Source organism: Poecilia reticulata, linkage group LG17, assembly GCF_000633615.1.
Source record: "Poecilia reticulata strain Guanapo linkage group LG17, Guppy_female_1.0+MT, whole genome shotgun sequence".
NCBI lineage: Eukaryota > Metazoa > Chordata > Actinopteri > Cyprinodontiformes > Poeciliidae > Poecilia > Poecilia reticulata.
In genome coordinates, this window is record NC_024347.1 from 9,371,419 (window position 1) to 9,388,242 (window position 16,824).

General features: G+C 39.2%; 1 protein-coding gene and 1 pseudogene across 1 annotated transcript in view; one reads left to right on the plus strand and one right to left on the minus strand.

The window, feature by feature from the left end:
• Positions 1 to 344: 344 nt before the first annotated feature.
• On the plus strand, positions 345 to 2,394 carry LOC103479221 (potassium voltage-gated channel subfamily B member 2 pseudogene; annotated as a pseudogene).
• A 5,254-nt stretch (positions 2,395 to 7,648) lies between these two features.
• The window catches only part of sdr16c5a (short chain dehydrogenase/reductase family 16C, member 5a), a 79,421-nt gene continuing 70,245 nt past the window's right edge, over positions 7,649 to 16,824 (minus strand). Inside the window, exon 7 of the mRNA XM_017310112.1 lies at positions 7,649 to 8,823. Coding sequence (XP_017165601.1) covers positions 8,727 to 8,823 — 97 coding nt within the window. The 3' untranslated portion in view covers positions 7,649 to 8,726. The remainder of the gene's footprint in view (positions 8,824 to 16,824) is intronic.

Consider the following 16,824-nt stretch of genomic DNA (forward strand, 5'->3'; position numbering starts at 1 on the left):
GTTCCTTGTCCAATCACCCAAGAACTTCATTTAATTTAACATTTCATACATTTTATATTTTGTAATAAAATTTTTAAAACTGATTTGTTGGTGTGGGTCAAAATTTTTTTCCAAAACTATGACATTATATAACTTGAAATGAATTTGATGTTTCATAAGGTACTTACACTTGAATGCTAGGAAAACGGACACTAAAAAACAGAACTCAAATACTTGAAAAGTTTTATTACATAAAAGTATTTCATTAGAATTCAACTAAGGAAATAAAGACAATAGACATCCATCGCCTTTAGTTCACAAAAAGGAATGCCACATCTATTATTACGACACCAGGTTTGCTCAAACATAAATACAATCTACAACTTGTTTTAAATGTAACTATAAAATTATGTATGTTAAAAAGCCATCTAACATTCTTCATTGCTGTGTATCTCTTACAGGTCCTGGCCATGGTCTCCATCCTGTTTATTATCATCTCCACCATCTCATTATCTCTCAACACTCTGCCAGAGCTTCAGGTTGTTGATGAGTTTGGCCAGTTCAATGATAACCCCAATCTAGCCCATGTAGAAGCAGTGTGCATTGCCTGGTTCACTATGGAGTACCTGCTTCGGCTGCTGTCAGCACCTAATAAATGGAACTTCATCAAAGCACCACTGAATATCATAGATTTGCTGGCTATATTGCCTTATTATGTGACCCTCTGCCTAACTGAATCTAACAAGAGTGTGTTGCAGTTCCAGAATGTGCGCCGTGTTGTCCAGATTTTCCGTATTATGAGGATCTTGAGGATCCTTAAACTGGCTAGGCATTCAACAGGACTCCAGTCCTTGGGTTTCACATTGCGAAGAAGCTATAATGAGCTGGGTTTGCTGATTCTTTTCTTGGCTATGGGCATTATGATCTTCTCTAGCTTAGTGTTCTTTGCTGAGAAGGATGAGGACGCAACTAAATTCACAAGCATCCCTGCCTCCTTTTGGTGGGCCACTATTACAATGACAACAGTTGGATACGGCGACATCTATCCACAAACCCTGCTTGGCAAAATTGTAGGAGGGCTTTGCTGTATAGCAGGTGTGCTAGTCATTGCTCTTCCCATCCCCATAATTGTCAACAACTTCTCCGAGTTCTACCGAGAACAGAAGAGGCAAGAAAAGGCTATTAAAAGAAGAGAAGCTCTTGAAAGAGCCAAAAGAAGTGGAAGCATTGTTTCGATTAATTTGAAAGATGCATTTGCCCGTAGTATGGAACTCACAGATGTGCTGGTTGAAAAAAAAGAGGAAAGCAAATGTCCAGTAGACAACCACCTGTCCCCGAGTCGTTGGAGCTACCACAAACATTACTCCAATACTGATGTCAGTAGCCCACCAAAGTCCCAGCCGTACCAAGAGGTCACGCAGTGGGCTTCCCCTGGAGCAGGAAAACCACAGTTGAATAAAACCTCTCCTCGACACCTTATTGCAAAGCAACTTGACAGTCCTTACAGCAAGACAGGAACCACCCAGGACCAGCAAGAAAAATGTATAGAGGAGCCGATAAACATGGATATTTTGACCTCTAGTCAAACCCAACCAGCTTCACCTAAAGTCAGCAATACGGAGAAACTTGTTGCTGTGGTTGATTCTTCAGCTGAAAAAGAAGAAAAAATCTCTCTGTTACCAAGTGCAGAGAGAGGTCAATGTAGTCTAAGGCACTCTATCCCCCCTCCCTTAGATTTAAGTCAAATCAGCACAATGGAAGCATGTCAACGCCTGGACAGTGACCAACCAATGACAATAATCAAAGAGGGTTTGTATGAATTTGTGTCCACTCCCCAAAGACCAACAATCGAAGAAAAACCATTAGTACCACAGAGAGTGAAAGATTATAGCAGTCCTCAAACAATTACAACTCTAAATGTGGACTTCGTTGAATCGGAAGGTGATGTTCTTACAGCAATTATGACACCATTAGCAACCAAAGACTCCACTAGCTCACCCAAGGTTGATCGTTCTGAAGATGTGTTTTCTGTGTTCTCTACTTCTCCCAGTTCTGCTACACCTGACACAACGTCTGTGCTAACAATACCACAGTCTCCATTCCTGTCACAGGAGTCTGCCCGCCCTGTTGGGGAGAGTTCCATAACCAGGAGCTTAGAAGGTGAAGGGCAGCACACAAGCTTAAGCCAACAGGGGAGGAATCACATGGAAAGGGCTGCTAGTGGCTCTAGCTCAGCAAAAGCAAGCCCACTCAACTGTACACATGAGCTAGTGACTATGAGAGAGACAGATGGAGGAGACACAGAGGGTAAAGGACCGGGTGGGGAAAAACAAGAAAATCACATTGCTTTGGATGGAAGTTTGACACCACCCTGTGAAACAAGTATGTGAGCTCAAGGATAAGGATAGATTGAAAGCAGAGATAGAAAAAAACAGATAAAAAAAGAACAAAACTTGTGGAATGCATGGTCATGACTTTGTTAAGAGTGATGGATGGTTACCTGATTGAGAGCTCCATGTTCAAAAGGACACTGAACGCACAAATTGTGGAAGCACAAACATAGATGTTATTTAAAGAAAGAAAAAAGAAACTACTGTCGATTTTAATGAGCACCAATTTTGTTTGTTCCAATTGTTTGAAGACAAACCTGTACAATGACATGACCGAGATCAACAAATGACAAACTGCTAATTTTGTAAGACTCAGAAGAAAGCAAAACAACGCCTTGAGTAAATGAAAATACTTGTGAGTGTCATGATTTTTTTTTTGTTTGTTTGAATGCAATTTTGTCTGTTTGGAAAAAGAGAGTGTAATTTCCCTCTTATTTTGTACTCTGCAATTTTTGCTTAAAATGGGCAACAGGTAACAGTAAAAGCAGCATGACATTTAGTTTTTTAATTTGTCAAAGCAACTTTAACACATAGATTCAACAAATGTAGAAAAACATTCATCACCCAATATATTCTATGGTTGATCTTCCCATCTGTTGGTGAGTGAATTAAAGACGTAAGCATCTGAACAATACAGTACATGGGCATGGGGTTGATGACCTTTGTTCTGTTTTATGAATATTAACATTTTTGTAACTTTTTCTATCTTTCTTGTTTTGTATATTCCTGTACCGACAGAGAACTAAATCTTTATGATAAAATAAGGAAAAGGAGCTATAATCACTCCAGTATTCATCACTGTATGCACACTTTTCAAATCGGAATAGCTTCATATTTCTGACAGGCAACATTTCTTTCCAGCAACCCTGGAAATGAAAAATGTAACAAATCTACTGACATTTTCAATAAATCAGAATATGTGTTACAATGGGGCTTGTTTGTCAGATTAAAATAACCTTTCGAAAATAACAACTTTTAAGCAGATATTAAACATACTTTTCATTAAGCCCAAATTCTGTATTGTTTTTTTATTACCCTATATTCTAATTTTAAATGTAATGTTTTCTTTACATGCAAGCAGAAAATCATCATGATTAACATAAATAAAGGGTTGAAAACAGTGTGTAATGTGTTTCACTTGGTGAACTGAGTTACTAAAGTAAATACAATTCTTATTTATTGAATATGACTCTATTGAGAAAGATTTATACTTTTATTGTTGTACGGATTGTGTAATCAACCTTGGCTCTTGTCTTTTAGTTATTTCATTCGTGTCTGTAATAAAATCCCAGACTGCACATCCAACTTCAGATTTGGACATGCATCTCAAAAAACAGTCCAACCAGTGGAACTAAAGCTTTACTGTTGCAGTTTTTTTCCTACTGCTGCCACACAAGGAGGTAGGATGAAAGAAATTCCTCCTGCAGGCAGAGGGACACACAGAAGCCTGTATGTAAATGAAGTTATGCTTAACTTTATTTACATACAGGTTTCTGTGTGTCTTTTTGAATACTGCATTCCACCTTCTGCTGTTCTTATCTGTGGTTTCATTATAGACATCCTCTACTTCCTTTAAAACAACTTATCTGATTTATTTTTTGTCAAAACTCTTCTCCGAGTTGCTGTCATACCCAACCAGTTCTTACTTTGAATGACATGTGGCAGGAGAAAGCTGGAATTGATCCTACAACCTTCCAATTGCAAGATGACTACTCTACCCACAGAGCCACAGTTGCCCCATCTGGGGTTACCATTCACAGTAAAACATCACCCTTCAAAATAAAACATTTTCAAACCATTATACATTTTCATTACTCCAATTTTCACTCTTACACTACTTCCCCCTTACAACAAAACAAACGTCCCCGCTTCAAACATAGCAAACAAAATGGGCTGATTTAGTCCAACAAGAAAACAGCCATTTTCATAAACTAGAATCATACTATTATATGGTACAGCAATGAACTATTATCACGGGGGACCTTTCACAGTAAAATATCACCCTTCAAAATAAAACATTTGCCTTTTGGGTTGTTTCTTTTTGTCTTTATGAGTGAGTTTGTACGTGCCTGGTTTTTTGTTTTGTAATAGACTGGCGACCTTTACAGGTAATTGGGTTTATTTGATTCTTAAGATCTGATAGGAACTGCACTATGCTTCAAAAATGTTTGGTTGCTAAAACTAAAATCATTTGTCCTCCAGGGTTAGATGACTATTGACTATTAAGCTATTGAGACTTGAGAATCAAATACGGGGAAAAAAATCCTCTGCTTCAGCACAAATAAGATGGTGTGTGAATCTGGAAGATAACTTATTTTTGTCTTTAGTCACCATTAGCCACCATGGGAACAAATTCCATTCCACAGTTTGTGTTAGTATGAGTTATTCTTCGCACAGTAGGACACCAGAGGGCAAATAAAAAAACAGGCACTGAAAACCTTGAACTATCCTCACTGCTTGAATTCTGTTGTTGTACTCTTATCATTCCACTGTTTTTCCATCTGCTTTTTATGTTCATAAAACGACTACAAGATGCCCGTGAGTTAGTTCATGTAAATGTGTAAATGTTGCTCATAATGACTTTTGATTCTGTTACAAAATGGCAGAAAAATAAATGTGTTCATTCAAACATTGTCTTTCTAGGATGTCTTTTTTTTGCTGCGCTTCAAAAACAGGAAAATTAAATCAGCAATGAGGCAATGAATCACAAATCAGCCATCCTAAGTTAAGCATCTAAAATAATATTTTTTAAATGACTTCCAAATAACATGAAATTTGTAGATCTCAAACACAAACCAATTTCCAACAAAATCTGTGTGTGGACAGACTAGACATATTTTTGTCTTCACCAGGGCCTTCAGAATAAAGCATGTGTTTTACAAACAAATCGGCATGTATATAAATTAATTTTGCATCAAAGTTTGCTACACACTTTTTCCCTGGTATGAAAATGTGCGGTAGCCACGTAAACGTTTTCTGTGAAAAATATCAAACTACAAAGCGTCAAAACTCACCAAATACTCTAAAATTTGACTACATTCATTTATTTAGACCAAGAAGAATCCAATGTTTTTTTATTATTATTTTAAGATTTTATTGCTTTAACGTATACGATGAAACTGAGCCGCATTTACCCTCAGACAATAACCTAACATGAGCTCCATCCATCCATCCATCGATCCATCGTCAGGTCGCGGGGGCAGCAGCTTCCGAAGGGAGGCCCAGACTTCCCTCTCCCGAGCCACTTCGTCCAGCTCCTCCGGGGGAACCCCCAGGCATTCCCAGGACAGCCAGGAGACATAGTCCCTCCAGCGTGTCCTGGGTCTTCCTTGGGGTCTCCTCCCGGTGGGATAGGAACACCTCACCAGGGATGCGTCCAGTCCAGGAGGCATCCTGACCAGATGCCCAAGCCACCTCAACTGGCTCCTCTCGACATGAAGGAGCAGCGGCTCTACTCTGAGTACCTCCCAGATGACCAAGCTTCTCACCCTCTCTCTAAGGGAGAGCCCAGACACCTTGCTGAGGAAACCCATTTTGGCAGCTCGTATCCATGATCTTGTTCTATCAGGCATGACCAGTGGCCCAACACAACCCTGCAACATCCAGAGCCTTAAGGAACTCCGGGCGGATCTCATCCACCCCCGGGGYCCTGCCACCGAGGAGCTTTTTGACCACCTCGGCGACCTCGTCCCCAGAGATTGKAGAGCCCAACCCAGAGTCCYCAGGCTCAGCTTCCTCAACAGAAGGCATGTTGGTGGGATTGAGGAGGTCTTCGAAGTATTCCGCCCACCGGCCCACAACGTCCCGGTTGAGGTCAGCAGCGCACTATCCCCACTATATACAGTGTTGGTGCTGCACTGCTTCCCCCTCCTGAGACGCCGGATGGTGGACCAGAATCGCCTCGAAGCCGTGCGGAAGTCTGTCTCCATGTCCTCTCCAAACTCCTCCAATGCCCGAGTTTTTGCCTCAGCGACCACCCGAGCCGCATGCCGTTTCGCCCGCCGGTACCCATCAGCTGCTTCTGGAGTCCCACAGGCCAAAAAGGCCCAATAGGACTCCTTCTTCAGCTTGACAGCATCCCTCMCCGAAGGTGTCCACCAACGGGTTCGAGGGTTGCCACCGCGACAGGCACCAACAACCTTGCGGCTGCAGCTCCAATAATCCGCCTCGGCAATGGAGGCACAGAACATGGTCCACTCAGACTCAATGTCCCCGATCTTCCCCGGAACGTGTTCAAAGTTCTGCCGGAGATGGGAGTTAAAGCTCCGTCTCACAGGGGACTCCGCCAGACGTTCCCAGCAGACCCTCACTACATGTTTGGGCCTGCCAGGTCTGACCGGCTTCCTCCCCCAGCACCGGAGCCAACTCACCACCAGGAAGTGGTGAGTGGACAGCTCCGCACCTCTCTTCACCATACTGATCAGATCATACTGATCTGCTGGGAAATTTTGATGGTGGTTTATTGGTGTTTAGATTTCCCGGACTGAGCATCCTGAAGCTTAAAGAAGGAGCGGTGTGGTACCGGTACCGGTGGAACTTCATGTAAATGACTTTATTGATATATATATATATATAGATATATATATGTAAAAGGTTACAACCACTAAGAGTTACAAATGGTATTTTATTTGTATGTTTGTAGCTCTTACGGTGTGTTCATGTGAACCATCAGTTAAAGAGACCATCTTTTCAACTGGGACGCTACACTTCGGTCATCTTTCAGTCGAGCCGCCCGCTTTGTGAATGAGCCTTTATGGATAGAAAGAATCTCTATTCTGTAAATGTACGACTTCTGCACATTATTCTAATTAGAATAATGTGTCCACTCAATGTGGACGTTGAGTGGACTAAAGCAAGTTTTAGTTTTAAAACTGCACACTCTTTTACAAATGAGGCCCTAGAGTCTCAGAAATGATTTTTCCAGACTGCTGGTTTGAAACCAGCTTATGCCACAAGGGGGCATTGTGTATTTGTCAGTAGACATACACTTCCTCTTTGCTCCAAGGAGCAAAGAGGAAGGCGCATTATTGTACTGACATCACCATTTCTTTTCTTTACAGGATAAAAAGAGACATATCCTGACTGGGATGGAGCTCTGGGCCATAAAGCAAGGCTGCGCAAAGACTAGTAGCAAAGCAATAAAAATAACAATAGTAAGAAAATTAAAGAAAAAAAAAGGTTGTCCAACAATTACAAATTTTTATCCGATTAACAACAGGATTGCTGTAAATTAATCATGCATAATTGATTGTTTTTAAGAAATGAAATGAGTTGATAAATGAGTTAAAAATGTTTTTATTTGGGCTGTCAATTGATGAAAATAGGACTCAACAGTACGAGGCTAAATATGGTGACATTTAAATTTTTTTGATGCTTTTGTGTGTATCACTGCTCATGTTTTTGTTTATAACAGTTGAGTGTTGCTTCAGTCATGACGTCATATGAAAAATGATATTTCTCTATGCTGTGTTAACAGTAAAATGATTTTGAGGTTCTCCCTGGGGTCTGAGTGCCTGCTGTGCTGCAGCACCAGAGAAGCACAGAGTGGGAAGAGAGAAGACGGACAGGAGTGAGATAAACTTTGTAAGAAACAGATTAGCCCCTGTAGAAACAGCTGAAACAGAGATAGAAATCACAAACTGATGACATCCAAAAAGTTTGGAAATCTGTTCAATTAATTGCTAAAAAAAGATTAAAGAATGTGAATTAATGCAGGATTAACAAGTTAATTTTGACAGCCCCCCTAAAAAAAACCCCCCAAAACATCCAAGTCTTTTTCAAAACTCTTTCACTGTTTTGCAATTATTCCAATATTGGTATAGATTCTTAGGCTATTATATATATATATAAACTTTGATAGTCGGGTTTTGTTCCTGTAAATCCTTGCAGGTAAATCTAACACATCACAACCTTTTCCAAGAAATAAATTCATCTCATCCATTTCCACTTGCAGAGCAGCAACAGGTGTTGTCAGGTGTAACGGCAGCAAAGTGACAAGAGATCAGGGTGTGCAGGTTCACACACACACACACACAAAAAAAGATACAGCATAAGGAACTAACTTAACCATAATATACTGTCAGTAAGAACAAGATTTTTATATAAAACATTGTGCTTAAATCAGAAACAAATCAGACATATAACTTTAATAACAACAGACTTTTTGTTCAGGTAACTCAAAACATTAAGCTAAATAATGAACATTAATTTATTCAAAAGGCAGTCCTTTACACAACTGGTATTCATTTTCTGTGTACAATTAAATGTTTCCAAATTAAATATGACAAAACTTCACAGAGATGTCTTCAATGTTTTAATATCTCCTTCATTTAAATCCTCTTCTAACTGACAGCTCTCTCACTCTTGCTTTTTGGAGCGTCCCCTGAATGTGTCCATAAGATTGAAGGCTCCCAGGTACTGACCCAGCAGAATGCCCTGCTTCATGGGCAGGATGCTGTTAAGAGAAATGCAAAGAAATTATTAGAGTGCTGAAAAATGGTGGATGTTAAAGCACTGGATTCAATTCCCCACAAAACATTTAGTCAAGAAAAAGTATTTCATCCCTTACAGATTTCTTCAAATTTTACCTTTTGGTTACAAATGCTTCAGATGGCCAAACAAATTTCAATATCAGAAAGATATCCTGAGTAAATCAAAAGATAGTTTTCAGTTGAAGATTGCTTTTTGTCGTTTTAGATGAAAAAAGCTATCCAAACCAACTTGGCGCTCTGTGAAAATATAACTGCCACTGTTAATTACATTGTGAATATAGTGATTAATTACATTTTTGATTTAAAGTCATAAGTCATACATATCTCCAATTAGTGGCAAATCCATAGAACCAGGAATTTGTTAAAACCTGAAAATCAAAGAAGCCTAAAAAAATCTTAAAAAGCAGAACAACCCACCAACAGAAATGTTAAAAACCTAAGAACTTAAATCAATGAAATCAGTTGGTACAAAAACCTATCCAGTGAACTGACCTCCCAGTCCCTGATTGAGGACTCATCCTGGAGATAACTAAGTGTGTTTTCACAGCTGATAGTCTGGTAGGTTCAGCTCAATTGGGGACCAAAATTGCAACATTTGTTACATTTTCTGCTTGTGTAGTTTGAATTCTTGCTGAACTGCATCAAATAACCAAACCGTTTGAGTAGCACATTTCAGAAACAACGTAGTCCAAAGTGCTTTATATCATAAAAACACAAAAATACAAAGTATAACAATTAAGGCATTACAAATTGTCAAGTACCATTATTACACATCAGAATGTGTATTGTTTTGTTGATAATGTTTCAAAAGCAACCCTAAAAAGGTGGGGTTTTAGTCTGGATTAAAGGCATTACAACACAACAAAACAGCTGTTTTGCAGTTTTCTGGAAGTTTGTTCCAGATTTGAGGCTTTATAGAGGCTGAACGCTGCTTCTCCACGTTTGGTTCTGGTTCTGGGGATGCAGTTTGATACAACAGGCCTACAGGATACAGTGCCTATGTATAGAGCATACATAGGCACAAAAAATTTAAATGCCATATTTTACGCACAAGTCAGAATGTATAAAATTGAAGATGGCATGAAAACTTTGCACCTGCTGTGTAAATGTGCAGCAGCCACGCAAACTTTTTCTGTGGACAATAAACTACAAAGCATCAAAACTCACCTAAGTATACTGAAACCTGACTTCATTCACTGATATTTCAACAAAGAAGCATCAAACCCAATATTTTTTCATGCTTTAATCTTTTATTGTTTAAATGTAAACAATATAGACACATACGTAAACACATAATTTCTTTATTTAGAATAAACGTCCACACTTCTCTCTCTGGGATGCTGTCTTTCTTTAAATGCGCTGCTGTTCAAACAGGCATTTCCACTTAAATCTCTATCTTCTTTTTTTTCTATTTGGAATTTTGTCTTTGAAATGTATAACTTATTTTTGGTGAGGTGACCCTGAAAGCACCTTTTAAATAAAATATGTAGTTATTATCATAAATACTAATACTGCTGCAAGCAAGAGCTGTTTCCATGGTTACTAGGACACGTGGTGGCAGCCTTCCGGGTATTTATACTAATTTACATATCTAGTTATGGGTGGTGACAGGGCGAACCAGCTCTATGTCCTGCAAATTGGGATTTATAAAAGAAAAGTGCACAGGTATGTGCGTATGCACGGCTTTGTACATTTCATTTTTTTATGTGCCGCACTTTTCTAAATTTATCCGTACCCCAATTTTTTGTGCAAAAGCTGCGCACAGTTTTAAACACGAGGCCACAGATCTTTAATATATTGTGGTGCTAAACCGTTCAGTGATTTATAAACTAACAGTATTTTAAAGTCTATTCTTTGTGCTACAGGGAGCCAGTGTAGGGACTTTAAAACTGGTGTTATGTGCTGCATCTTCCTGGTTTTAGTGAGAACAGCAGCAGCAGCTTCTGGATCAGCTGCAGCTGGAGGATTGATTTGTTAGGTAGACCTGGCAGTGAAGATGCTGTTGCAGTAATCAATGCGACTAAAGATAAACGCATTGTTTCTCTAGATCCTACTGGGACATACGTCCTTTAATCCTGGAGATGTTCTTCAACTGATAGAAGGCCGACTTTGTAACTGTCCTGATGTGATTCTGAAGGTTCAGGTCAGAGTTCATCACTACACCCAGATTTCAGGCCTGATCTTTTGTTTCCAGCTGTAATAACTAAAGATGTGTGCCATGTCTAGATTGTTCCTCTTTAGGTGCAAAGATAACTTCAGTTATTTCAACTGGAGAAAGTTATGGCACATCCACATACGAGGAACCACTGAAGAAAACACTGAGTGCTGAACAAGGTAGTTACCTTGTTCATGAAAAAAGCTAAGTGGCATGATATTTTAGCGGTAGAAGGATTTCTCTTGGTCTTTAAAAAAAGAAAGATCTCACATCGGAGTTTGATTGCGCATTCACACCTCCCCAAATGAACCGGATTTCTATTCAAACAAAGTGGAGTTGGATGAAAGTGGACTAACACTTTATTTAGAGTAAATTCACCCTAAATAACCCAGGATAACATAAAAAACTCTGCAGGCCTCATTACTTCATATGATATTCTTGCCTTGACAATGAGAAAGACTGGGAAAAAATATTATGTATGGGAACGTTACAATTACCAATTGTATTGGTAATTATCAATACAATTTATTGGTAATTGTGAGACCAGTCTCACAATTACCAATAAATATCTTAATGACCCTCAAGCCATTTAGGAAAATATTTTGTGCATTGACTAAACAAAAGTGACATTCGTTAGAAGATGTGGATGTAGACGAACAGAAGAAACTAAATAAACCAGAAGAAGGATCTTTATAAATACATTTATATATCCTCCATAAAAGGATTGCAGCAAGAAGCTTCAGATTAACCTGAGTAGGCATTGTATGTAACCACATCAGAGAGCAGCAGTAATTAAAAAAAAAAAAAAGTAAACCTTGTGATCTCAAAAACAGACATGGTGTAAAAAGGAAAATCCATATTTGAATGTCCTAAACTATGGGGAAACTGAACCATTTATCCTGTGTGCCTAACTTTAGTTCTTTTACTGGCTAATGTGAAAACACAGTTTGTACTAGGTTATGATTAGGGTTTTTGTACACAGACAGATACACCACATGTCCAATGTGATGTTTCAGGGCAAAACCCAACTGGCAGTTTGTCAGGATTCACACAAGCTATTTTTATTTGAAAAAGGTTCTACAAATAATATTTGTAGTCAATTAATTGTTATGTTAGAATTATGCTTGTTCCTTCCCAAACCAATGCTTGTTAGCAGCTTTTGAATGACTAATAAACCTCAACAACAATGACCGTATTCAAAGAGTGAGGAAACAAAGACAAGAGAATACAAAACATTGTTAGAAGCCTAAATACAATAGCTTCCATGTAAAAGAAAAGATGTGACAGTCAAAGTGTTTTCAAGAGACACAAAATCTTTACAATAAGAAATAATCACTCTTCATAGAAATGAGGAAACAAGAGGGAAGTTGCCTGTGTCTTTCAAGTATTATCCTGGTCACATTCCCATGAGTGGGGAAAATCAACTTTTTAACCGAGATATTTCATAACCAACATTTGGCAGATCCTCTTCACCTTTTTTTGTTTTGTTTTGTTTTGTTTGTTTGGACATCGACAGTCTGGCAGCCATCTTTTTCTTTAATAACATTAGCCAGAAATTTTATTTGTGTGAACCTTCACTTTTACCAAAATACTTTGGTAAAAGTATGTTGGTGCTTCTAACCAGTAGTAAAAACAGAAAAAGGGTGTAACTTAGAGAGATTGCCTGTTAATCCTACTGCCAAAGACAGATATGGGATTATTACACACAAACACAGATGAATACCTTTGAATCTACCACAACCTAAGGACATGCAAGTCTTTAGGGTTGAGGAAACAGATTGACAACCTGTAGAAACCCATACACACAAGGAGAAGACTGAACTGTACACTCCCAGGATTTAAACTTAGGAACTTCTTGTAGTGAAAAATTGCTTCAAGTCTTTGTATTGTGTAAGAGTTTGCTATAAATACCCAGTCTAAACATTGAATTCAGGTGTTCCAACCACTCCCCTTTGACGCAGGTGTGTAACAACCAGTCCCTAGGCATCAGGGGGCGCCACCAGGAATCTTGGGGCCCCATGACAAAAAATTAGATTGAAGCAGGGGGAGGGTTTTAGTGTTGTTAATCAACTTCATTCACTCACTGCTAAATGTGCTAATGGTGGAGAAACAACTGAACACAGGAAAACTGTTTATCTGCCATCATTGGTAGCTATGTTAACTAGACTGAGCATTTACACTTTGAATCTGCATAGCTCTGTGCTATGCTAGTTGCAGCACGGCACAGAGAGCGGGAGGGAGGATGAGCAGCCACATGAGATTGTGATTGACAGCACTAAAACTCGCCTCCTGCCTCTGGTTGTTTCTAAACAGCACTGGGAGAAGGCAGAGGAAATACATTTTTCACAAATTATCTCTCGTCATACTGTCACAACACAATGACAGTTTCAACAAATATGTAAAAAAACAAACAATTTTTTAATAAAAGTTGCATAGTGCAGCTTTAATTTCACTTAGGAGAGGACGGGTCTCGGGTTAAATTATAGATATCTGTAGCAACAGATATCTGTAATTTAAACGCAAACCAAGGTAAAACTGTGTGGACTGGTTGCAGTCCAGACAGGAGGCTGTTTTTTATTATCATTTTATAAAGATTGTTTGAATTTCTGTCAGCAACAAATATAGTGTTTTTGTTGTGTAATTGTAAAAAGAGCAAAGACACAGAGAAATCTCAATGGATTCCCTGGAATGATGCTAACTAGGTTGTCATTGGATACAGTGTTGCTCACCTTTGTCACTGGGACGGGGGTAAGGGGTTTATGTTGGTATCGGGGATTAGAGCTGCTGCTGACTGACTCACCTGTTGTCAAGTGTGGTAAATCGTACAAAGGGAAAAGTTAAATAGTAAATACATGAATATCTTGCTATTTCTTTTCCTTAATCCATTAAATGCTATGGAGGCAAACAGTAGTCTGTGGCTAAGCTAACTATGCTAAATGGTTGATAATCTCACACAGTCTACTCAGAAGAACTGTTACAAATAGACTCTCTTGTCTCTTTCTCTCTCTTATATCAATTTTTTTTTAAAACCAGACTATTATTTTTCTACTGCCACAGTCGTTCTTGTCTTATACTTTGCTGAATTGCTGAAAACGTCACCATCAAGCACGCAAAGCAGGAGCGAAACATTTAACGCAGATACTTGGGGGTGCTCAGTGTAAATATAGATGTGTGCTTTTTGGTCTGGGAGGGGTAACATTTAATTTTTACTGCTAAAAACAATAATAATAATTTTAAAAAAAACAGTAATTGACAGATCCGATTTTTTTATATTTGTTGTAAAAAAATAAAACAAAAAAGAAAAATAATTTGTGGGGGGCCCCGTGTGGTCAAGGGCCCTTGGAATTGTCATCACTTTTCCCCCTTATACCGTGCCCCTGCTAGGCGTACAGACAACTTCTACTAACATTTATGAAATAATGAGGTGATGGCAGTAAGTGTTGCAACTTGAGATGATACCACATTACATCCCACTAAAAGCTGTTCTACATTCTATAAGAAAATGGAAATCATTGGGAAGAAGAGCAACTCCACATCATAGCGTAAAGCAGTATTTCTTAATTCCAGTGTTGCCCTGCATGTTTTAGGTGTTTCCTTTGTGCCACACACCTGGGTTGAATCTGATCTGTGGGTGATTAATAGACTTCTGCAGTACTTGATGGCTGCAGAAGAGGTCATTCAATCATTTGAATCAGCTGTTCTGGAATAGAGGCAAATCTAAAACATGCAGAGCAGAGGAGCTTTAGGACTAGAATCGAGAAACACTGGCATAGAGCAACATCAAATCACAGTAAAGGCTCAGGAGTTTCTGAAGCACGTCAACTTTCTGGATGTGGACTTCAATTTGCAACATTATAATATTACAGGTCTAGGTTTGGGAGTTGGCAGGAGTACAGTACTCATTAAAATCATTCTTTGTTTGTGATCTACATAATGTGCACATCTATTTCCTATAAACTCCTTTTTGACACACTTCACTTTGCACAGAAGCCTAAGAAAAGATTGGAGAATGCTTTTTAACATCCAGGGAGAAGTGGGTGCCAAGCACTAATTTCTTCAAGTTTTAACATGATTCAGCCATGCATTTTATTAGCCAACAGGTTTTTAGAAGTTTCTTTCCAAAGTCACAATCTTTTTGGTAAATCCTGCCATGTAGTGTCAGTAGTTTCCAAAAGATTCCTTATAATAAACTGATTTGCACAAACTACAACTTTTTTGGCAATATCGTAAGGACATTGCAAGCAAAAATGAAATGAAGTCACACAGCTCTGTTCTAAAAAATTGTAACGCAACAATTTAAAGGTTTATGAAGCAGGTCATTTTGCAGACACCAGCAGAACATTTACTTATGGATGAAGACTATCACCGGGTTCAGGTCAGTGGGCAGTCGTGTGGTTGAGGACTAAATTGACAGGACCAATGAAGTCTTAGTAGATTTGACCTTCCCACCCACACTCCCACCAATACCACCCTGTCTCCCCTCTCCCTCCTCAAGAGTCCTTCATCCCTTTGCGGGTCTCACTTTTACGCCTCCTGTCCTCCTCTTCTACTCAGTGACCCTACTGCCACCCCTCAGCCAGTCACCTCTACGGTAAACATTACCACTGAAGATGTCAGAAGACAGCTGGTAAGACTCCACCCTGGCAGGGCCCCAATGGTAAGAGCCTGAGGCTACTCAAAGCTTGTGCTATCCATCTCTGTGGAGTCCTACAGCATGTCTTCAACATGAGCCTGTGCCAACGAGGGGTCCCTGTGAAGTGGAAAACATCCTGCATTGTTCTGGTACCAAAGACGCAGCGTCCCTGTGACTCCAAGGACTATAGGCCTGTGGCGCTGACCTCCCACATCATGAAGTTTCTGGAGATACCCGTCCTGGAGCAGCTTCACACTCTGGTCCAACCACACTTGGATCCCTTACAGTTTGCCCAACAGCCCAGACTTGGACTTGAGGACACCATCATCTTCCTGCTGAACCACGCATACTGTCGATAAAAGCATTAAAGGTTTTTAAAGAATAAAATCTAAACATTTTGAGTAATTGGATAAAACCCGGAGTAAAATACATAATTAATAATAATGACTTAAAATTAGGCCAATAATTAATATTGGTTTAACCAGTGGTTGATGTTGGTTTGATTATAAGAATATTTACACTTACTTAAAGGTGAAACAAGTAACTGTAACATTGTATCAGATAATTAGAATAATGGATTATTCTTGGTTTCTTGTCAGAAGTGACTGTAATAACTCACATTATGATTATAATAAGAGTAACTAATAAGTTATGGTTATAACATTATAAATGAATGTTAAATCAGAGAAACTAAATGTCAAAATGTGATTTTGACATTGAAATTGAAATGGTGTAAAATATGTAACTGTAATTAAAGGTCACTGATGTGTTGAAGGTAGATGGTAGGTGAAAAGTCAGGGGAAAAGAGGAACTGATGGGAGAGCGGAGGTGACCAAGGCCTTATTGCTAAACTTCAACTTTCCTAAGAAAAGGTTGGGCAAACAACAAGTGTAGGAGGACTGTTGAGCAACTCGGGGATCATTAGAACAGAGATCAGGTCATAATGTCTCCAAGGTGATGGATATGAGATCATCTGTCCAAGCAGTCAGCCAATGAGAGGCACAGCAACAAAGCTAGCCAATGCAAACACACCAAAAGGTGGATAAACCCTTTATAAGGTGGATGCAAAAGAGGAATCGTTGTTGGATCCTTCAGGCAGCTTGGAGCCAAGACGGAGATGGACAAAGAACTCTGCAGCTGAAGAAGAGCCGGGGCCACAGAACCGAAGACTGTTCT